This window comes from Eucyclogobius newberryi, unplaced genomic scaffold (assembly GCF_026437365.1).
Source record: "Eucyclogobius newberryi isolate DKJ021-1_F unplaced genomic scaffold, fEucNew1.0.hap1 SCAF_14, whole genome shotgun sequence".
Classification (NCBI taxonomy): Eukaryota; Metazoa; Chordata; class Actinopteri; order Gobiiformes; family Gobiidae; genus Eucyclogobius; species Eucyclogobius newberryi.
In genome coordinates, this window is record NW_027315768.1 from 37384490 (window position 1) to 37408220 (window position 23731).

The window sequence follows — 23731 nt, forward strand, 5'->3', positions numbered from 1 at the left end:
CAAATTGAAAGATATATATAACTCACACAACGATCGTAACACGGCTTCATATTCAACAAACGACTCGGATTAGTTTAATCTGCTTTAGTTTAATCTGCTTTAGTTTAATCTGTTTTAGTTTAATCTGCTTTAGTTTAATCTGCTTTAGTTTAATCTGCTTTAGTTTAATCTGTTTTAGTTTAATCTGCTTTAGTTTAATCTGTTTTAGTTTAATCTGCTTTAGTTTAATCTGCTTTAGTTTAATCTGCTTTAGTTTAATCTGCTTTAGTTTAATCTGCTTTAGTTTAATCTGTTTTAGTTTAATCTGCTTTAGTTTAATCTGTTTTAGTTTAATCTGTTTTAGTTTAATCTGTTTTAGTTTAATCTGCTTTAGTTTAATCTGTTTTAGTTTAATCTGCTTTAGTTTAATCTGTTTTAGTTTAATCTGCTTTAGTTTAATCTGCTTTAGTTTAATCTGCTTTAGTTTAATCTGTTTTAGTTTAATCTGCTTCAGTTTAATCTGTTTTAATTGAATTTTCTATCATTTAAATCTGTTGTAGTTTCATCTGCTTCTCTATGTCACTGTCGCTCTTGGAGGAAACTGCCCGATCCACTAGAGGGAGCTCTGAGGTTCCTTTCCTCTGCGTCGGGCCATGAAGAAGCCCACGCCCCCCACCAGGGCGGCGACGCCCATGACCACCACGAGGGCAAAGGTCGTGTTGAGCCCGACTTCAGCCTCTTCTTTGCTCAGACTCATCCCCAGGAAACTCAGTTGAGCTGTAGGGGGCGCCACAGTCTGACCGGGAACTGTAGTCGCCACTGGACCAACTGTAGTCGTCACTGCAACGAGAGGGAAACATTAGCGCAACTAAACCAGGACTAAACCAGGTCTAAACCAGGACTAAACCAGGTCTAAACCAGGACTAAACCAGGTCTAAACCAGGTCTAAACCAGGACTAAACCAGGTCTAAACCAGGACTAAACCAGGTCTAAACCAGGTCTAAACCAGGTCTAAACCAGGACTAAACCAGGTCTAAACCAGGACTAAACCAGGTCTAAACCAGGACTAAACCAGGTCTAAACCAGGACTAAACCAGGACTAAACCAGGACTAAACCACTACTAAACCAGGTCTAAACCAGGACTAAACCAGGTCTAAACCAGGACTAAACCAGGTCTAAACCAGGACTAAACCAGGACTAAACCACTACTAAACCAGGTCTAAACCAGGACTAAACCACTACTAAACCAGGTCTAAACCAGGACTAAACCAGGTCTAAACCAGGACTAAACCAGGTCTAAACCAGGACTAAACCAGGTCTAAACCAGGACTAAACCAGGACTAAACCACTACTAAACCAGGTCTAAACCAGGACTAAACCACTACTAAACCAGGTCTAAACCAGGACTAAACCAGGTCTAAACCAGGACTAAACCAGGTCTAAACCAGGACTAAACCAGGTCTAAACCAGGTCTAAACCAGGACTAAACCAGGACTAAACCAGGTCTAAACCAGGACTAAACCACTACTAAACCAGGACTAAACCAGGACTAAACCAGGTCTAAACCAGGACTAAACCAGGTCTAAACCAGGACTAAACCAGGTCTAAACCAGGACTAAACCAGGTCTAAACCAGGACTAAACCACTACTAAACCAGGACTAAACCAGGACTAAACCAGGACTAAACCAGGTCTAAACCAGGACTAAACCAGGTCTAAACCAGGACTAAACCAGGACTAAACCACTACTAAACCAGGTCTAAACCAGGACTAAACCAGGTCTAAACCAGGACTAAACCAGGACTAAACCAGGTCTAAACCAGGACTAAACCAGGTCTAAACCAGGACTAAACCACTACTAAACCAGGTCTAAACCAGGACTAAACCAGGACTAAACCAGGACTAAACCACTACTAAACCAGGACTAAACCAGGACTAAACCAGGACTAAACCAGGTCTAAACCAGGACAAAACCAGGACTAAACCAGGACTAAACCACTACTAAACCAGGTCTAAACCAGGACTAAACCAGGACTAAACCAGGACTAAACCACTACTAAACCAGGACTAAACCAGGACTAAACCAGGACTAAACCAGGTCTAAACCAGGACTAAACCAGGACTAAACCAGATCTAAACCAGGACTAAACCACTACTAAACCAGGTCTAAACCAGGACTAAACCAGGTCTAAACCAGGACTAAACCACTACTAAACCAGGTCTAAACCAGGACTAAACCAGGTCTAAACCAGGACTAAACCACTACTAAACCAGGTCTAAACCAGGACTAAACCAGGACTAAACCAGGACTAAACCAGGTCTAAACCAGGACTAAACCACTACGAAACCAGGTCTAAACCACTACTAAACCAGGACTAAACCAGGACTAAACCAGGACTAAACCAGGACTAAACCACTACTAAACCAGGACTAAACCAGGACTAAACCAGGACTAAACCAGGACTAAACCAGGTCTAAACCAGGACTAAACCAGGACTAAACCAGGACTAAACCACTACTAAACCAGGACTAAACCAGGACTAAACCAGGACTAAATCAGGTCTAAACCAGGACTAAACCAGGTCTAAACCAGGACTAAACCAGGACTAAACCACTACTAAACCAGGTCTAAACCAGGACTAAACCAGGTCTAAACCAGGACTAAACCACTACTAAACCAGGTCTAAACCAGGACTAAACCAGGTCTAAACCAGGACTAAACCAGGTCTAAACCAGGACTAAACCAGGTCTAAACAAGGACTAAACCACTATTAAACCAGGTCTAAACCAGGACTAAACCAGGACTAAACCAGGACTAAACCACTACTAAACCAGGACTAAACCAGGACTAAACCAGGACTAAACCAGGTCTAAACCAGGACTAAACCAGGACTAAACCAGGTCTAAACCAGGACTAAACCAGGTCTAAACCAGGACTAAACCAGGTCTAAACCAGGACTAAACCACTACTAAACCAGGTCTAAACCAGGACTAAACCAGGACTAAACCAGGACTAAACCACTACTAAACCAGGACTAAACCAGGACTAAACCAGGACTAAACCAGGTCTAAACCAGGACTAAACCAGGACTAAACCAGGTCTAAACCAGGACTAAACCACTACTAAACCAGGTCTAAACCAGGACTAAACCAGGACTAAACCAGGACTAAACCAGGACTAAACCACTACTAAACCAGGTCTAAACCAGGACTAAACCAGGACTAAACCAGGACTAAACCACTACTAAACCAGGACTAAACCAGGTCTAAACCAGGACTAAACCAGGACTAAACCAGATCTAAACCAGGACTAAACCAGGTCTAAACCAGGACTAAACCAGGTCTAAACCAGGACTAAACCAGGACTAAACCACTACTAAACCAGGTCTAAACCAGGACTAAACCAGGTCTAAACCAGGACTAAACCAGGTCTAAACCAGGACTAAACCAGGTCTAAACCAGGACTAAACCAGGACTAAACCACTACTAAACCAGGTCTAAACCAGGACTAAACCAGGTCTAAACCAGGACTAAACCAGGTCTAAACCAGGACTAAACCAGGACTAAACCACTACTAAACCAGGTCTAAACCAGGACTAAACCACTACTAAACCAGGTCTAAACCAGGACTAAACCAGGTCTAAACCAGGACTAAACCAGGTCTAAACCAGGACTAAACCAGGTCTAAACCAGGACTAAACCAAGTCTAAACCAGGACTAAACCACTACTAAACCAGGACTAAACCAGGACTAAACCAGGTCTAAACCAGGACTAAACCAGGTCTAAACCAGGACTAAACCAGGACTAAACCAGGACTAAACCAGGTCTAAACCAGGACTAAACCACTACTAAACCAGGACTAAACCAGGACTAAACCAGGACTAAACCAGGTCTAAACCAGGACTAAACCAGGTCTAAACCAGGACTAAACCAGGACTAAACCACTACTAAACCAGGTCTAAACCAGGACTAAACCAGGTCTAAACCAGGACTAAACCACTACTAAACCAGGTCTAAACCAGGACTAAACCAGGACTAAACCAGGACTAAACCACTACTAAACCAGGACTAAACCAGGACTAAACCAGGACTAAACCAGGTCTAAACCAGGACAAAACCAGGACTAAACCAGGACTAAACCAGGACTAAACCACTACTAAACCAGGTCTAAACCAGGACTAAACCAGGACTAAACCAGGACTAAACCACTACTAAACCAGGACTAAACCAGGACTAAACCAGGACTAAACCAGGTCTAAACCAGGACTAAACCAGGACTAAACCAGATCTAAACCAGGACTAAACCACTACTAAACCAGGTCTAAACCAGGACTAAACCAGGTCTAAACCAGGACTAAACCACTACTAAACCAGGTCTAAACCAGGACTAAACCAGGTCTAAACCAGGACTAAACCACTACTAAACCAGGTCTAAACCAGGACTAAACCAGGACTAAACCAGGACTAAACCAGGTCTAAACCAGGACTAAACCACTACGAAACCAGGTCTAAACCACTACTAAACCAGGACTAAACCAGGACTAAACCAGGACTAAACCAGGACTAAACCAGGACTAAACCACTACTAAACCAGGACTAAACCAGGACTAAACCAGGACTAAACCAGGACTAAACCAGGTCTAAACCAGGACTAAACCAGGACTAAACCAGGACTAAACCACTACTAAACCAGGACTAAACCAGGACTAAACCAGGACTAAATCAGGTCTAAACCAGGACTAAACCAGGTCTAAACCAGGACTAAACCAGGACTAAACCACTACTAAACCAGGTCTAAACCAGGACTAAACCAGGTCTAAACCAGGACTAAACCACTAGTAAACCAGGTCTAAACCAGGACTAAACCAGGTCTAAACCAGGACTAAACCAGGTCTAAACCAGGACTAAACCACTACTAAACCAGGTCTAAACCAGGACTAAACCAGGACTAAACCAGGACTAAACCACTACTAAACCAGGACTAAACCAGGACTAAACCAGGACTAAACCAGGTCTAAACCAGGACTAAACCAGGTCTAAACCAGGACTAAACCAGGACTAAACCACTACTAAACCAGGTCTAAACCAGGACTAAACCAGGTCTAAACCAGGACTAAACCAGGTCTAAACCAGGACTAAACCAGGTCTAAACCAGGACTAAACCACTACTAAACCAGGTCTAAACCAGGACTAAACCAGGACTAAACCAGGACTAAACCACTACTAAACCAGGACTAAACCAGGACTAAACCAGGACTAAACCAGGTCTAAACCAGGACTAAACCAGGACTAAACCAGGACTAAACCACTACTAAACCAGGACTAAACCAGGTCTAAACCAGGACTAAACCAGGACTAAACCAGATCTAAACCAGGACTAAACCACTACTAAACCAGGTCTAAACCAGGACTAAACCAGGTCTAAACCAGGACTAAACCACTACTAAACCAGGTCTAAACCAGGACTAAACCAGGTCTAAACCAGGACTAAACCAGATCTAAACCAGGACTAAACCACTACTAAACCAGGTCTAAACCAGGACTAAACCAGGTCTAAACCAGGACTAAACCACTACTAAACCAGGTCTAAACCAGGACTAAACCAGGACTAAACCAGGACTAAACCAGGTCTAAACCAGGACTAAACCACTACTAAACCAGGTCTAAACCACTACTAAACCAGGACTAAACCAGGACTAAACCAGGACTAAACCAGAACTAAACCAGGACTAAACCACTACTAAACCAGGACCTAAACCAGGACTAACCAGGACTAAACCAGGACTAAACCAGGTCTAAACCAGGACTAAACCAGGACTAAACCAGGACTAAACCACTACTAAACCAGGACTAAACCAGGACTAAACCAGGACTAAACCAGGTCTAAACCAGGACTAAACCACTACTAAACCAGGTCTAAACCAGGACTAAACCAGGACCAAACCAGGACTAAACCAGGACTAAACCAGGTCTAAACCAGAACTAAACCAGGACTAAACCAGGACTAAACCAGGACTAAACCAGGTCTAAACCAGGACTAAACCAGGACTAAACCAGGTCTAAACCAGGACTAAACCAGGTCTAAACCAGGACTAAACCAGGTCTAAACCAGGACTAAACCAGGACTAAACCACTACTAAACCAGGTCTAAACCAGGACTAAACCAGGTCTAAACCAGGACTAAACCAGGTCTAAACCAGGACTAAACCAGGTCTAAACCAGGACTAAACCACTACTAAACCAGGTCTAAACCAGGACTAAACCAGGTCTAAACCAGGACTAAACCAGGTCTAAACCAGGACTAAACCAGGTCTAAACCAGGACTAAACCAGGACTAAACCACTACTAAACCAGGTCTAAACCAGGACTAAACCACTACTAAACCAGGTCTAAACCAGGACTAAACCAGGTCTAAACCAGGACTAAACCAGGTCTAAACCAGGACTAAACCAGGACTAAACCAGGTCTAAACCAGGACTAAACCACTACTAAACCAGGACTAAACCAGGACTAAACCAGGTCTAAACCAGGACTAAACCAGGTCTAAACCAGGACTAAACCAGGTCTAAACCAGGACTAAACCACTACTAAACCAGGACTAAACCAGGACTAAACCAGGACTAAACCAGGTCTAAACCAGGACTAAACCAGGTCTAAACCAGGACTAAACCAGGACTAAACCACTACTAAACCAGGTCTAAACCAGGACTAAACCAGGTCTAAACCAGGACTAAACCAGGACTAAACCAGGTCTAAACCAGGACTAAACCAGGTCTAAACCAGGACTAAACCACTACTAAACCAGGTCTAAACCAGGACTAAACCAGGACTAAACCAGGACTAAACCACTACTAAACCAGGACTAAACCAGGACTAAACCAGGACTAAACCAGGTCTAAACCAGGACAAAACCAGGACTAAACCAGGACTAAACCAGGACTAAACCACTACTAAACCAGGTCTAAACCAGGACTAAACCAGGACTAAACCAGGACTAAACCACTACTAAACCAGGACTAAACCAGGACTAAACCAGGACTAAACCAGGTCTAAACCAGGACTAAACCAGGACTAAACCAGATCTAAACCAGGACTAAACCACTACTAAACCAGGTCTAAACCAGGACTAAACCAGGTCTAAACCAGGACTAAACCACTACTAAACCAGGTCTAAACCAGGACTAAACCAGGTCTAAACCAGGACTAAACCACTACTAAACCAGGTCTAAACCAGGACTAAACCAGGACTAAACCAGGACTAAACCAGGTCTAAACCAGGACTAAACCACTACGAAACCAGGTCTAAACCACTACTAAACCAGGACTAAACCAGGACTAAACCAGGACTAAACCAGGACTAAACCAGGACTAAACCAGGACTAAACCAGGTCTAAACCAGGACTAAACCAGGACTAAACCAGGACTAAACCACTACTAAACCAGGACTAAACCAGGACTAAACCAGGACTAAATCAGGTCTAAACCAGGACTAAACCAGGTCTAAACCAGGACTAAACCAGGACTAAACCACTACTAAACCAGGTCTAAACCAGGACTAAACCAGGTCTAAACCAGGACTAAACCACTACTAAACCAGGTCTAAACCAGGACTAAACCAGGTCTAAACCAGGACTAAACCAGGTCCAAACAAGGACTAAACCACTATTAAACCAGGTCTAAACCAGGACTAAACCAGGACTAAACCAGGACTAAACCACTACTAAACCAGGACTAAACCAGGACTAAACCAGGACTAAACCAGGTCTAAACCAGGACTAAACCAGGTCTAAACCAGGACTAAACCAGGACTAAACCAGGTCTAAACCAGGACTAAACCAGGTCTAAACCAGGACTAAACCACTACTAAACCAGGTCTAAACCAGGACTAAACCAGGACTAAACCAGGACTAAACCACTACTAAACCAGGACTAAACCAGGACTAAACCAGGACTAAACCAGGTCTAAACCAGGACTAAACCAGGACTAAACCAGGTCTAAACCAGGACTAAACCACTACTAAACCAGGTCTAAACCAGGACTAAACCAGGACTAAACCAGGACTAAACCAGGACTAAACCACTACTAAACCAGGTCTAAACCAGGACTAAACCAGGACTAAACCAGGACTAAACCAGGACTAAACCACTACTAAACCAGGACTAAACCAGGTCTAAACCAGGACTAAACCAGATCTAAACCAGGACTAAACCAGGTCTAAACCAGGACTAAACCAGGTCTAAACCAGGACTAAACCAGGTCTAAACCAGGACTAAACCAGGTCTAAACCAGGACTAAACCAGGTCTAAACCAGGACTAAACCAGGACTAAACCACTACTAAACCAGGTCTAAACCAGGACTAAACCAGGTCTAAACCAGGACTAAACCAGGTCTAAACCAGGACTAAACCAGGTCTAAACCAGGACTAAACCAGGACTAAACCACTACTAAACCAGGTCTAAACCAGGACTAAACCACTACTAAACCAGGTCTAAACCAGGACTAAACCAGGTCTAAACCAGGACTAAACCAGGTCTAAACCAGGACTAAACCACTACTAAACCAGGACTAAACCAGGACTAAACCAGGTCTAAACCAGGACTAAACCAGGTCTAAACCAGGACTAAACCAGGTCTAAACCAGGACTAAACCACTACTAAACCAGGACTAAACCAGGACTAAACCAGGACTAAACCAGGTCTAAACCAGGACTAAACCAGGTCTAAACCAGGACTAAACCAGGACTAAACCACTACTAAACCAGGTCTAAACCAGGACTAAACCAGGTCTAAACCAGGACTAAACCAGGACTAAACCAGGTCTAAACCAGGACTAAACCAGGTCTAAACCAGGACTAAACCACTACTAAACCAGGTCTAAACCAGGACTAAACCAGGACTAAACCAGGACTAAACCACTACTAAACCAGGACTAAACCAGGACTAAACCAGGACTAAACCAGGTCTAAACCAGGACAAAACCAGGACTAAACCAGGACTAAACCACTACTAAACCAGGTCTAAACCAGGACTAAACCAGGACTAAACCAGGACTAAACCACTACTAAACCAGGACTAAACCAGGACTAAACCAGGACTAAACCAGGTCTAAACCAGGACTAAACCAGGACTAAACCAGATCTAAACCAGGACTAAACCACTACTAAACCAGGTCTAAACCAGGACTAAACCAGGTCTAAACCAGGACTAAACCACTACTAAACCAGGTCTAAACCAGGACTAAACCAGGTCTAAACCAGGACTAAACCACTACTAAACCAGGTCTAAACCAGGACTAAACCAGGACTAAACCAGGACTAAACCAGGTCTAAACCAGGACTAAACCACTACGAAACCAGGTCTAAACCACTACTAAACCAGGACTAAACCAGGACTAAACCAGGACTAAACCAGGACTAAACCAGGACTAAACCAGGACTAAACCACTACTAAACCAGGACTAAACCAGGACTAAACCAGGACTAAACCAGGACTAAACCAGGTCTAAACCAGGACTAAACCAGGACTAAACCAGGACTAAACCACTACTAAACCAGGACTAAACCAGGACTAAACCAGGACTAAATCAGGTCTAAACCAGGACTAAACCAGGTCTAAACCAGGACTAAACCAGGACTAAACCACTACTAAACCAGGTCTAAACCAGGACTAAACCAGGTCTAAACCAGGACTAAACCACTACTAAACCAGGTCTAAACCAGGACTAAACCAGGTCTAAACCAGGACTAAACCAGGTCTAAACCAGGACTAAACCAGGTCTAAACCAGGACTAAACCACTACTAAACCAGGTCTAAACCAGGACTAAACCAGGACTAAACCAGGACTAAACCACTACTAAACCAGGACTAAACCAGGACTAAACCAGGACTAAACCAGGTCTAAACCAGGACTAAACCAGGTCTAAACCAGGACTAAACCAGGACTAAACCACTACTAAACCAGGTCTAAACCAGGACTAAACCAGGTCTAAACCAGGACTAAACCAGGTCTAAACCAGGACTAAACCAGGTCTAAACCAGGACTAAACCAGGTCTAAACCAGGACTAAACCACTACTAAACCAGGTCTAAACCAGGACTAAACCAGGACTAAACCAGGACTAAACCACTACTAAACCAGGACTAAACCAGGACTAAACCAGGACTAAACCAGGTCTAAACCAGGACTAAACCAGGACTAAACCAGGTCTAAACCAGGACTAAACCACTACTAAACCAGGTCTAAACCAGGACTAAACCAGGACTAAACCAGGACTAAACCAGGACTAAACCACTACTAAACCAGGTCTAAACCAGGACTAAACCAGGACTAAACCAGGACTAAACCACTACTAAACCAGGACTAAACCAGGTCTAAACCAGGACTAAACCAGGACTAAACCAGATCTAAACCAGGACTAAACCACTACTAAACCAGGTCTAAACCAGGACTAAACCAGGTCTAAACCAGGACTAAACCACTACTAAACCAGGTCTAAACCAGGACTAAACCAGGTCTAAACCAGGACTAAACCAGATCTAAACCAGGACTAAACCACTACTAAACCAGGTCTAAACCAGGACTAAACCAGGTCTAAACCAGGACTAAACCACTACTAAACCAGGTCTAAACCAGGACTAAACCAGGACTAAACCAGGACTAAACCAGGTCTAAACCAGGACTAAACCACTACTAAACCAGGTCTAAACCAGGACTAAACCAGGACTAAACCAGGACTAAACCAGGACTAAACCAGGTCTAAACCAGGACTAAACCAGGACTAAACCAGGACTAAACCAGGTCTAAACCAGGACTAAACCAGGACTAAACCAGGACTAAACCACTACTAAACCAGGACTAAACCAGGACTAAACCAGGACTAAACCAGGTCTAAACCAGGACTAAACCACTACTAAACCAGGTCTAAACCAGGACTAAACCAGGACCAAACCAGGACTAAACCAGGACTAAACCAGGTCTAAACCAGAACTAAACCAGGACTAAACCAGGACTAAACCAGGACTAAACCAGGTCTAAACCAGGACTAAACCAGGACTAAACCACTACTAAACCAGGTCTAAACCAGGACTAAACCAGGACTAAACCAGGTCTAAACCAGGACTAAACCAGGACTAAACCAGGACTAAACCAGGTCTAAACCAGGACTAAACCAGGACTAAACCAGGACTAAACCAGGTCTAAACCAGGACTAAACCAGGACTAAACCAGGACTAAACCAGGACTAAACCAGGTCTAAACCAGAACTAAACCAGGACTAAACCAGGACTAAACCAGGACTAAACCAGGTCTAAACCAGGACTAAACCAGGACTAAACCAGGACTAAACCAGGACTAAACCACTACTAAACCAGGTCTAAACCAGGACTAAACCAGGACTAAACCAGGACTAAACCAGGTCTAAACCAGGACTAAACCAGGACTAAACCAGGACTAAACCAGGTCTAAACCAGGACTAAACCAGGACTAAACCAGGTCTAAACCAGGACTAAACCAGGACTAAACCAGGACTAAACCAGGACTAAACCAGGACTAAACCAGGACTAAACCAGGTCTAAACCAGGACTAAACCAGGACTAAACCAGGACTAAACCAGGTCTAAACCAGGACTAAACCAGGACTAAACCAGGACTAAACCAGGACTAAACCAGGTCTAAACCAGAACTAAACCAGGACTAAACCAGGACTAAACCAGGACTAAACCAGGTCTAAACCAGGACTAAACCAGGACTAAACCAGGACTAAACCAGGACTAAACCAGGTCTAAACCAGGTCTAAACCAGGACTAAACCAGGTCTAAACCAGAACTAAACCAGGTCTAAACCAGGACTAAACCAGGTCTAAACCAGGACTAAACCAGGACTAAACCAGGACTAAACCAGGACTAAACCAGGTCTAAACCAGGACTAAACCAGGACTAAACCAGGACTAAACCAGGTCTAAACCAGGACTAAACCAGGACTAAACCAGGTCTAAACCAGGTCTAAACCAGGACTAAACCAGGACTAAACCAGGTCTAAACCAGGTCTAAACCAGGACTAAATCAGGACTAAACCAGGACTAAACCAGGACTAAACCAGGACTAGAGCAGGACTTGTACCTTGGGGCTGCAGACACGGGTGTCCAGAGTTGGGGTCAGGAAAGCCGTTGCACCGGACGATCTTGGAGTAGGTCTGGACTGAGACTTTCGGGGTGCGCTTTAGTCCGGGGTCCGACCGGTTCACGAAGTACAGACCGAAGCGCTCCCCGTAGCCCTCGGCCCACTCGAAGTTATCCATGAGCGACCAGGCGGTGTAGCCTCGCACGTCGGCGCCGTCCCAGAGCCGCGCTGCAGGAAGTCACATGAGTCATTTGACTTCCCTGATGTACTCGCGCAGTAGTAGAAGTAGTAGTTATAGCAGTAGTCATGGTATTAGTGGTAGTATCAGTGTTACCTTTGAGTACTTCGTTGATGTAGTTGGTGTAGTAGTGTTGGCGCACAGAGTCGTTCAGGTCCACGATGCCTTTCTCGCTCACTCCGTTCTCGGTGATGAGGATCTGAGGGTTTCCGTATTGTTCTTTAATATATTTCAGAAGTCTCCGGATCCCGAACGGGGTCACTTTGAGCCAGGAGGAGCCCGAGTCCAGCCAGCTCCAGTCGTCCACCGCCCCGACGCCCCTGAAACACCAATCCACTGTCAACACTCCTGCTCACAGCAGGTCCTAAAAGCTCCATAAAAAGCTTTAACTGGTTCAAAATGCAGCAGCAAGATTACAAGAGGAACTAAAAGAAGAGAGCACATTACACCGGTGCTGGAGTCTCTTCACTGGCTCCTGTCCAGTTTAGAATCACATTTAAACTCCTCCTCCTGATTTACAAAGCCATAAATGACATGGCCCCTCCCACCTCAAAGATGCTCTAGAACCATCTCATCCAATCAGAGCTCTTCACTCTCAACATGCTGACCTTCTGGTGGTCCCAAGAGTCTCTAAAAGTACTGTAGGAGGTAGAGCCTTCTGGTGGTCCCAAGAGTCTCTAAAAGCACAGTAGGAGGTAGAGCCTTCTGGTGGTCCCAAGAGTCTCTAAAAGCACAGTAGGAGGTAGAGCCTTCTGGTGGTCCCAAGAGTCTCTAAAAGCCTATCTACAAGACATCTACAGGACCACCGGCCCTCGCCCAGGCCCGGGTCCACAGGGGCGTGGTCCGATGTGTTCAATAACGACACTGAAGAGTATAATCTATCCTCTTGAAACTGGCGCCTGGCCTGTCCTCGCCTCCCAAACAATAATCCACTATAAACGCACAAAACCATCAAACACCTGGGCTGCGTTAGCTGACACAGTGAACCTGAACCCACAACATGACCCAAGTGTTGTCTCTGCTCTTTTGTCACGAGTGTGTCTTCAGACCTGTCGGCGTCGTAGTTCTGCTGCACACCGTAGTCGATGGGAAAGATGAGTTTGGTGGTGTAGTGGTTCAGACCAAAGTAATCGTGAGTTCCTCTGATCCTCTGAACCTCGGCCGGGGTGAACTCTGGCAGTCTGACAAGAACCATGTGAGACACACAAAGAAGAACCATGTGAGACACACAAAGAAGAACCATGTGAGACACACAAAGAAGAACCATGTGAGACACACAAAGAAGAACCATGTGAGACACACAAAGAAGAACCATGTGAGACACACAAAGAAGAACCATGTGAGACACACAAAGAAGAACCATGTGAGACACACAAAGAAGAACCATGTGAGACACACAAAGAAGAACCATGTGATACACACAAAGAAGAACCATGTGAGACACACAAAGAAGAACCATGTGATACACACAAAGAAGAACCATGTGAGACACACAAAGAAGAACCATGTGAGACACACAAAGAAGAACCATGTGAGACACACAAAGAAGAACCATGTGAGACACACAAAGAAGAACCATGTGAGACACACAAAGAAGAACCATGTGAGACACACAAAGAAGAACCATGTGAGACACACAAAGAAGAACCATGTGAGACACACAAAGAAGAACCATGTGAGACACACAAAGAAGAACCATGTGAGACACACAAAGAAGAACCATGTGAGACACACAAAGAAGAACCATGTGAGACACACAAAGAAGAACCATGTGAGACACACAAAGAAGAACCATGTGATACACACAAAGAAGAACCATGTGAGACACACAAAGAAGAACCATGTGAGACACACAAAGAAGAACCATGTGAGACACACAAAGAAGAACCATGTGAGACACACAAAGAAGAACCATGTGAGACACACAAAGAAGAACCATGTGAGACACACAAAGAAGAACCATGTGAGACACACAAAGAAGAACCATGTGAGACACACAAAGAAGAACCATGTGAGACACACAAAGAAGAACCATGTGATACACACAAAGAAGAACCATGTGAGACACACAAAGAAGAACCATGTGATACACACAAAGAAGAACCATGTGAGACACACAAAGAAGAACCATGTGAGACACACAAAGAAGAACCATGTGAGACACACAAAGAAGAACCATGTGAGACACACAAAGAAGAACCATGTGAGACACACAAAGAAGAACCATGTGAGACACACAAAGAAGAACCATGTGAGACACACAAAGAAGAACCATGTGAGACACACAAAGAAGAACCATGTGAGACACACAAAGAAGAACCATGTGAGACACACAAAGAAGAACCATGTGAGACACACAAAGAAGAACCATGTGAGACACACAAAGAAGAACCATGTGAGACACACAAAGAAGAACCATGTGAGACACACAAAGAAGAACCATGTGAGACACACAAAGAAGAACCATGTGAGACACACAAAGAAGAACCATGTGAGACACACAAAGAAGAACCATGTGAGACACACAAAGAAGAACCATGTGAGACACACAAAGAAGAACCATGTGAGACACACAAAGAAGAACCATCGTCTGAAGCCACGTTATCGCTCACATGATTAAAATCACATCTTTGGCATTATTCAACGCCAAAGATGTGATTCTTGTGTTTTTTGTATTTGTATTTGTATAACTTATATGTAAAACTGCTTGTGGTATTAATCCATATTGTGGTAATTTCTTAAGTTTTCACCTCCATTCAGACATTTTCTGCATTTATTTGATCATTTTAGGAGCTTTGTTATCGGGGTCTAAACCAGGTCTAAACCAGGTCTAAACCAGGTCTAAACCAGGTCTAAACCAGGACTAAACCAGGACTAAACCAGGTCTAAACCAGGACTAAACCAGGACTAAACCAGGTCTAAACCAGGACTAAACCAGGACTAAACCAGGTCTAAACCAGGACTAAACCAGGTCTAAACCAGGTCTAAACCAGGTCTAAACCAGGACTAAACCAGGTCTAAACCAGGTCTAAACCAGGACTAAAGCAGGTCTAAACCAGGTCTAAACCAGGACTAAACCAGGACTAAACCAGGTCTAAACCAGGTCTAAACCAGGTCTAAACCAGGACTAAACCAGGACTAAACCAGGTCTAAACCAGGTCTAAACCAGGACTAAACCAGGTCTAAACCAGGTCTAAACCAGGACTAAACCAGGTCTAAACCAGGTCTAAACCAGGTCTAAACCAGGACTAAACCAGGTCTAAACCAGGTCTAAACCAGGACTAAACCAGGTCTAAACCAGGACTAAACCAGGTCTAAACCAGGTCTAAACCAGGACTAAAGCAGGTCTAAACCAGGTCTAAACCAGGACTAAACCAGGACTAAACCAGGACTAAACCAGGTCTAAACCAGGTGTAACTCACCTAGACTGGAGTAAACCTCCTGCCAGACTTCGGTTCCTGATGGTGTCCTTCATGATGTCGCTGTAGTCTCCGATGAAAATGGGATGAGCGAACCATCCCAGGAAGAACTGAGGCACAAGAACATTTAGAAAACAGGACTTTCACTTGGGTCATTAAGGAGCTCTGGGCCTCCTCTGACAGGGGCAGGAGGAGGCTGCAGTACCTCCTCTGACAGGGGCAGGAGGAGGCTGCAGTACCTCCTCTGACAGGGGCAGGAGGAGGCTGCAGTACCTCTATGTATCTGCTGGTGGCGTCGATGTCCTCTTGCTTGTGCGGGTTCCGTGGTTCGGCCCAGTCAGCGTTCAGCGTGATGGAGATCTGTCCCTGCTGAGACGCTCTGAACCTGTCGTTGTACAGGTGCCAGGCCTCGGCGTGAGCTTTGATCAGGTGATGAGCCGCCAGGTACGGCACCCTGCCGGGGTCCGAGCTGACACCTGCCAGGACCAAGAGCAGTTAAGATCCACCACGAACCTGCCCTGTCCACCACGAACCTGCCCCTGTCCACCATGAACCTGCCCCTGTCCACCATGAACCTGCCCCTGTCCACCATGAACCTGCCCTGTCCACCACGAACCTGCCCCTGTCCACCATGAACCTGCCCCTGTCCACCACGAACCTGCCCCTGTCCACCATGAACCTGCCCCTGTCCACCATGAACCTGCCCCTGTCCACCATGAACCTGCCCCTGTCCACCATGAACCTGCCCCTGTCCACCATGAACCTGCCCTGTCCACCATGAACCTGCCCCTGTCCACCACGAACCTGCCCTGTCCACCATGAACCTGCCCCTGTCCACCATGAACCTGCCCTGTCCACCACGAACCTGCCCTGTCCACCATGAACCTGCCCTGTCCACCATGAACCTGCCCCTGTCCACCATGAACCTGCCCCTGTCCACCATGAACCTGCCCCTGTCCACCACGAACCTGCCCCTGTCCACCATGAACCTGCCCCTGTCCACCATGAACCTGCCCCTGTCCACCATGAACCTGCCCCTGTCCACCATGAACCTGCCCCTGTCCACCATGAACCTGCCCCTGTCCACCACGAACCTGCCCTGTCCACCATGAACCTGCCCCTGTCCACCACGAACCTGCCCCTGTCCACCATGAACCTGCCCCTGTCCACCATGAACCTGCCCCTGTCCACCATGAACCTGCCCCTGTCCACCATGAACCTGCCCCTGTCCACCATGAACCTGCCCCTGTCCACCACGAACCTGCCCTGTCCACCATGAACCTGCCCCTGTCCACCACGAACCTGCCCTGTCCACCATGAACCTGCCCCTGTCCACCATGAACCTGCCCTGTCCACCACGAACCTGCCCTGTCCACCATGAACCTGCCCCTGTCCACCATGAACCTGCCCCTGTCCACCACGAACCTGCCCCTGTCCACCATGAACCTGCCCCTGTCCACCACGAACCTGCCCCTGTCCACCACAAACCTGCCCCTGTCCACCATGAACCTGCCCTGTCCACGATGAACCATGAACCTGCCCCTGTCCACCACGAACCTGCCCTGTCCACCATGAACCTGCCACTGTGCCCTGTCCACCATGAACCTGCCCTGTCCACCATGAACCTGCCCCTGTCCACCATGAACCTGCCCCTGTCCACCATGAACCTGCCCCTGTCCACCACGAACCTGCCCCTGTCCACCATGAACCTGCCCCTGTCCACCATGAACCTGCCCCTGTCCACCATGAACCTGCCCCTGTCCACCACGAACCTGCCCCTGTCCACCACAAACCTGCCCCTGTCCACCATGAACCTGCCCTGTCCACGATGAACCATGAACCTGCCCCTGTCCACCACGAACCTGCCCCTGTCCACCACGAACCTGCCCCTGTCCACCACGAACCTGCCCCTGTCCACCATGAACCTGCCCCTGTCCACCATGAACCTGCCCTGTCCACCACGAACCTGCCCTGTCCACCATGAACCTGCCCCTGTCCACCACGAACCTGCCCCTGTCCACCATGAACCTGCCCCTGTCCACCACGAACCTGCCCCTGTCCACCACAAACCTGCCCCTGTCCACCATGAACCTGCCCCTGTCCACCACGAACCTGCCCTGTCCACCACGAACCTGCCCCTGTGCCCTGTCCACCACGAACCTGCCCTGTCCACCATGAACCTGCCACTGTGCCCTGTCCACCATGAACCTGCCCTGTCCACCATGAACCTGCCCCTGTCCACCATGAACCTGCCCCTGTCCACCATGAACCTGCCCCTGTCCACCACGAACCTGCCCCTGTCCACCATGAACCTGCCCCTGTCCACCATGAACCTGCCCCTGTCCACCATGAACCTGCCCCTGTCCACCATGAACCTGCCCCTGTCCACCACAAACCTGCCCCTGTCCACCATGAACCTGCCCCTGTCCACCATGAACCTGCCCCTGTCCACCATGAACCTGCCCCTGTCCACCACAAACCTGCCCCTGTCCACCACGAACCTGCCCCTGTCCACCACGAACCTGCCCCTGTCCACCATGAACCTGCCCTGTCCACCACGAACCTGCCCCTGTCCACCATGAACCTGCCCTGTCCACCATGAACCTGCCCCTGTGCCCTGTCCACCATGAACCTGCCCCTGTCCACCACGAACCTGCCCCTGTCCACCATGAACCTGCCCTGTCCACCATGAACCTGCCCCTGTCCACCATGAACCTGCCCTGTCCACCATGAACCTGCCCCTGTCCACCATGAACCTGCCCTGTCCACCACGAACCTGCCCCTGTCCACCACGAACCTGCCCCTGTCCACCATGAACCTGCCCCTGTCCACCACGAACCTGCCCCTGTCCACCATGAACCTGCCCCTGTCCACCACGAACCTGCCCCTGTCCACCATGAACCTGCCCTGTCCACCATGAACCTGCCCCTGTCCACCACGAACCTGCCCTGTCCACCATGAACCTGCCCTGTCCACCATGAACCTGCCCTGTCCACCATGAACCTGCCCTGTCCACCATGAACCTGCCCCTGTCCACCATGAACCTGCCCCTGTCCACCATGAACCTGCCCTGTCCACCATGAACCTGCCCCTGTCCACCATGAACCTGCCCTGTCCACCACGAACCTGCCCTGTCCACCATGAACCTGCCCTGTCCACCATGAACCTGCCCCTGTCCACCACGAACCTGCCCTGTCCACCATGAACCTGCCCCTGTCCACCATGAACCTGCCCCTGTCCACCATGAACCTGCCCCTGTCCACCATGAACCTGCCCCTGTCCACCACGAACCTGCCCTGTCCACCATGAACCTGCCCTGTCCACCACAAAACTGCCCCTGTCCACCATGAACCTGCCCCTGTCCACCATGAACCTGCCCCTGTCCACCATGAACCTGCCCCTGTCCACCATGAACCTGCCCCTGTCCACCACGAACCTGCCCTGTCCACCACGAACCTGCCCTGTCCACCATGAACCTGCCCCTGTCCACCATGAACCTGCCCTGTCCACCATGAACCTGCCCCTGTCCACCATGAACCTGCCCTGTCCACCACGAACCTGCCCCTGTCCACCATGAACCTGCCCCTGTCCACCATGAACCTGCCCCTGTCCACGATGAACCATGAACCTGCCCCTGTCCACCACGAACCTGCCCCTGTCCACCATGAACCTGCCCCTGTCCACCATGAACCTGCCCCTGTCCACCACAAACCTGCCCCTGTCCACCACGAACCTGCCCCTGTCCACCACGAACCTGCCCCTGTCCACCATGAACCTGCCCTGTCCACCACGAATCTGCCCCTGTCCACCACGAACCTGCCCCTGTCCACCATGAACCTGCCCCTGTCCACCATGAACCTGCCCCTGTCCACCACGAACCTGCCCCTGTCCACCATGAACCTGCCCTGTCCACCATGAACCTGCCCCTGTCCACCACGAACCTGCCCCTGTCCACCATGAACCTGCCCCTGTCCACCATGAACCTGCCCCTGTCCACCACGAACCTGCCCCTGTCCACCATGAACCTGCCCTGTCCACCATGAACCTGCCCCTGTCCACCATGAACCTGCCCCTGTCCACCATGAACCTGCCCCTGTCCACCATGAACCTGCCCCTGTCCCTCATTCGTCCAGGAATGTTCCATTGTTGGAAAAGACTCTGTAACATCTGGAGTTTTCTACTGAGGAGACTAAAGCCACAAAAGTGGTTCAGAGATTCAACTGAAAAAAGGCCTTTTACCACAAGTCGCTCCTTCAGTTCCTCTGACAAAGAGTCACTGTCTTATATCTGTGTGGAGGAGGAGCTAAGGACAGAAGGAGGAGCTAAGGACACTCAAACTACACACACTAGTTGTTTAAGGCGTCTTCTGGCCGACACTAAAGGTGTCAAGCCCAAGTCAAGTTCAGTGCATTGAGTTTCAAGTCTTTTCAACCTTTCACCAAACACAGTCCAAACTGTCTCTTAACGTCCAAACTGTCTCTGTCTCTGTCTCGTCTGTGAGAGAAACGTCTCTGTTTCATGTGGAACTCCTCCAGGTTTATACTTTGTCCTAAAGACGTTTAGTCGTTTTTTCCTGCAGAAGGAAGAGCTAAGGACAGAGGACCCTGAGACATGTGTCTAAGGACACGGGACGCTGGGACATGTGTCTAAGGACAGGGGACGCTGGGACATGTGTCTAAGGACAGGGGACGCTGGGACATGTGTCTAAGGACACGGGACGCTGGGACATGTGTCTAAGGACAGGGGACGCTGGGACATGTGTCTAAGGACAGGGGACGCTGGGACATGTGTCTAAGGACAGGGGACGCTGGGACATGTGTCTAAGGACAGGGGACGCTGGGACATGTGTCTAAGGACACGGGACGCTGGGACATGTGTCTAAGGACAGGGGACGCTGGGACATGTGTCTAAGGACAGAGGACCCTGAGACATGTGTCTAAGGACACGGGACGCTGGGACATGTGTCTAAGGACACGGGACGCTGGGACATGTGTCTAAGGACAGGGGACGCTGGGACATGTGTCTAAGGACACGGGACGCTGGGACATGTGTCTAAGGACAGGGGACGCTGGGACATGTGTCTAAGGACAGGGGACGCTGGGACATGTGTTTAAGGACACGGGACGCTAGGACATGTGTCTAAGGACACGGGACGCTGGGACATGTGTCTAAGGACAGGGGACGCTGGGACATGTGTCTAAGGACACGGGACGCTGGGACATGTGTCTAGGACACGGGACGCTGGGACATGTGTCTAGGATACAGGGACGCTGGGACATGTGTCTAGGACACGGGACGCTGGGACATGTGTCTAGGACAGGGGACGCTGGGACATGTGTTTAAGGACACGGGACGCTAGGACATGTGTCTAAGGACACGGGACGCTGGGACATGTGTCTAAGGACACAGGGACGCTGAGACATGTGTCTAGGACACGGGACGCTGGGACATGTTTGTAGGACACGGGACGCTGGGACATGTGTCTAGGACACGGGACGCTGGGACATGTGTCTAGGACACGGGACGCTGGGACATGTGTCTAGGACACGGGACGCTGGGACATGTTTGTAGGACACGGGACGCTGGGACATGTGTCTAGGACACGGGACGCTGGGACATGTGTCTAGGACACGGGACGCCCTCCGAAACAACTACTGTTGTTATTTAGGGCGTTACAAAAATAAGTTTAAATTGAAAACCAACTATTTGTTTGTTCTTTGTAAATTGTCCAAATCCAAACAAAGTCCTAAAGACAAATAAAAGTGGACGACATAAGTCCCAAAAGTCATGTTCAGAGACGCTCTTGTGTGTCATGTGTGTGTCATGTGTGTGTCATGTGTTTGCTTGTGTGTCATGTGTGTGTCATGTGTGTCATGTGTGTGTCATGTGTGTGTCATGTGTGTGTCATGTGTGTGTCATGTGTGTCATGTGTGTGTCAGGTGTGTGTCATGTGTGTCATGTGTGTGTCATGTGTGTGTCATGTGTGTGTCATGTGTGTGTCATGTGTGTCATGTGTGTCATGTGTGTCAGGTGTGTGTCATTTGTGTGTCATGTGTGTGTGTCATGTGTGTGTCAGGTGTGTGTCATGTGTGTCATGTGTGTGTCATGTGTGTGTCATGTGTGTGTCATGTGTGTGTCATGTGTGTGTCATGTGTGTGTCATGTATGTGTCATGTATGTGTCATTTGTGTGTCATGTGTGTGTGTCATGTGTGTGTCATGTGTATGTCATGTGTGTGTCATGTGTGTCATGTGTGTGTCATGTGTGTGTCATGTGTATGTCACGTGTGTGTCATGTGTGTGTCATGTGTGTGTCACGTGTGTGTCATGTGTTTGCTTGTGTGTCACGTGTGTGTCATGTGTGTGTCATGTGTGTGTCATGTGTGTGTCATGTGTATGTCATGTGTGTCATGTGTGTGTCATGTGTGTTATGTGTGTGTGTCATGTGTGTGTCATGTGTGTCATGTGTGTCATGTGTGTGTCATGTGTGTCATGTGTTTGTCATGTGTGTGTCATGTGTGTGTCATGTGTGTCATGTGTTTGTCATGTGTGTGTCATGTGTGTGTCATGTGTGTGTCAGGTGTGTGTCATGTGTGTGTCATGTGTGTCAGGTGTGTGTCATGTGTGTGTCATGTGTGTGTCATGTGTGTGTCATGTGTGTGTCATGTGTGTGTCATGTGTGTCATGTGTGTCAGGTGTGTGTCATGTGTGTGTCATGTGTGTGTCATGAGTGTGTCATGTGTGTGTGTCATGTGTGTGTCATGTATGTGTCATGTATGTGTCATTTGTGTGTCATGTGTGTGTGTCATGTGTGTGTCATGTGTGTGTCATGTGTGTGTCATGTGTGTGTCATGTGTATGTCATGTGTGTGTCATGTGTGTCATGTGTGTGTCATGTGTGTGTCATGTGTATGTCATGTGTGTGTCATGTGTGTCGTGTGTGTCGTGTGTGTCATGTGTGTGTCATGTGTGTGTCACGTGTGTGTCATGTGTTTGCTTGTGTGTCATGTGTGTCGTGTGTGTCATGTGTGTGTCATGTGTGTGTCACGTGTGTGTCATGTGTTTGCTTGTGTGTCATGTGTGTCGTGTGTGTCATGTGTGTGTCATGTGTGTGTCATGTGTGTGTCATGTGTTTGCTTGTGTGTCATGTGTGTGTCATGTGTTTGCTTGTGTGTCATGTGTGTGTCATGTGTGTCATGTGTGTGTCATGTGTGTGTCATGTGTATGTCATGTGTGTGTCATGTGTGTCATGTGTGTCGTGTGTGTCATGTGTGTGTCATGTGTGTGTCACGTGTGTGTCATGTGTTTGCTTGCGTGTCATGTGTGTGTCATGTGTTTGCTTGTGTGTCATGTGGGGACTTGCTCACCGGGGGCAAAGTTTCCGTAGCCGTATCCCAGATTGGCCACGATGTACGGCTCGTTGAAGGTGATCCAGCGCTTGACTTTGGGCCCGAGGCGGGTGAACATCAGGTTTGCGTACTCCCTGAAATAATCTACTATAGTGACGTTCTGCCAACCGCCAATGTTCTCCAGCCCCTGAGGAAGGTCCCAGTGGTACAGGGTGACCTGCAACCACAACACTACTGTTACTACTATTACTACTACTACTACTGTTACTACTACTACTACTACTACTATTACTACTACTACTACTACTACTACTACTACTGTTACTACTACTACTACTACTACTACTACTACTACTACTACTACTACTACTACTACTGTTACTACTACTGCTACTACTACTACTACTACTACTACTACTACTGTTACTACTACTGTTACTACTACTACTACTACTACTACTACTACTACTACTACTACTACTACTACTACTGTTACTACTACTACTACTACTACTACTACTGTTACTACTACTACTACTACTACTGCTACTACTACTACTACTACTACTACTACTTCTACTACTGTTACTACTACTGCTACTACTACTACTACTACTACTACTGTTACTACT

The 23731-nt window shown here is 47.8% G+C and overlaps 1 protein-coding gene across 1 annotated transcript in view; it reads right to left on the reverse strand.

Moving 5' to 3' along the window:
• LOC140359125 (lactase/phlorizin hydrolase-like) overlaps positions 1-23731 on the reverse strand; it is a gene marked incomplete at its 5' end in the record, with an annotated part of 103329 nt that overhangs the window by 74304 nt on the left and 5294 nt on the right. The window contains 7 exons of the mRNA XM_072443993.1: positions 594-756; positions 12091-12324; positions 12431-12654; positions 13384-13515; positions 15757-15863; positions 16027-16229; positions 23118-23316. Coding sequence (XP_072300094.1) covers positions 594-756; positions 12091-12324; positions 12431-12654; positions 13384-13515; positions 15757-15863; positions 16027-16229; positions 23118-23316 — 1262 coding nt within the window. The remainder of the gene's footprint in view (positions 1-593; positions 757-12090; positions 12325-12430; positions 12655-13383; positions 13516-15756; positions 15864-16026; positions 16230-23117; positions 23317-23731) is intronic.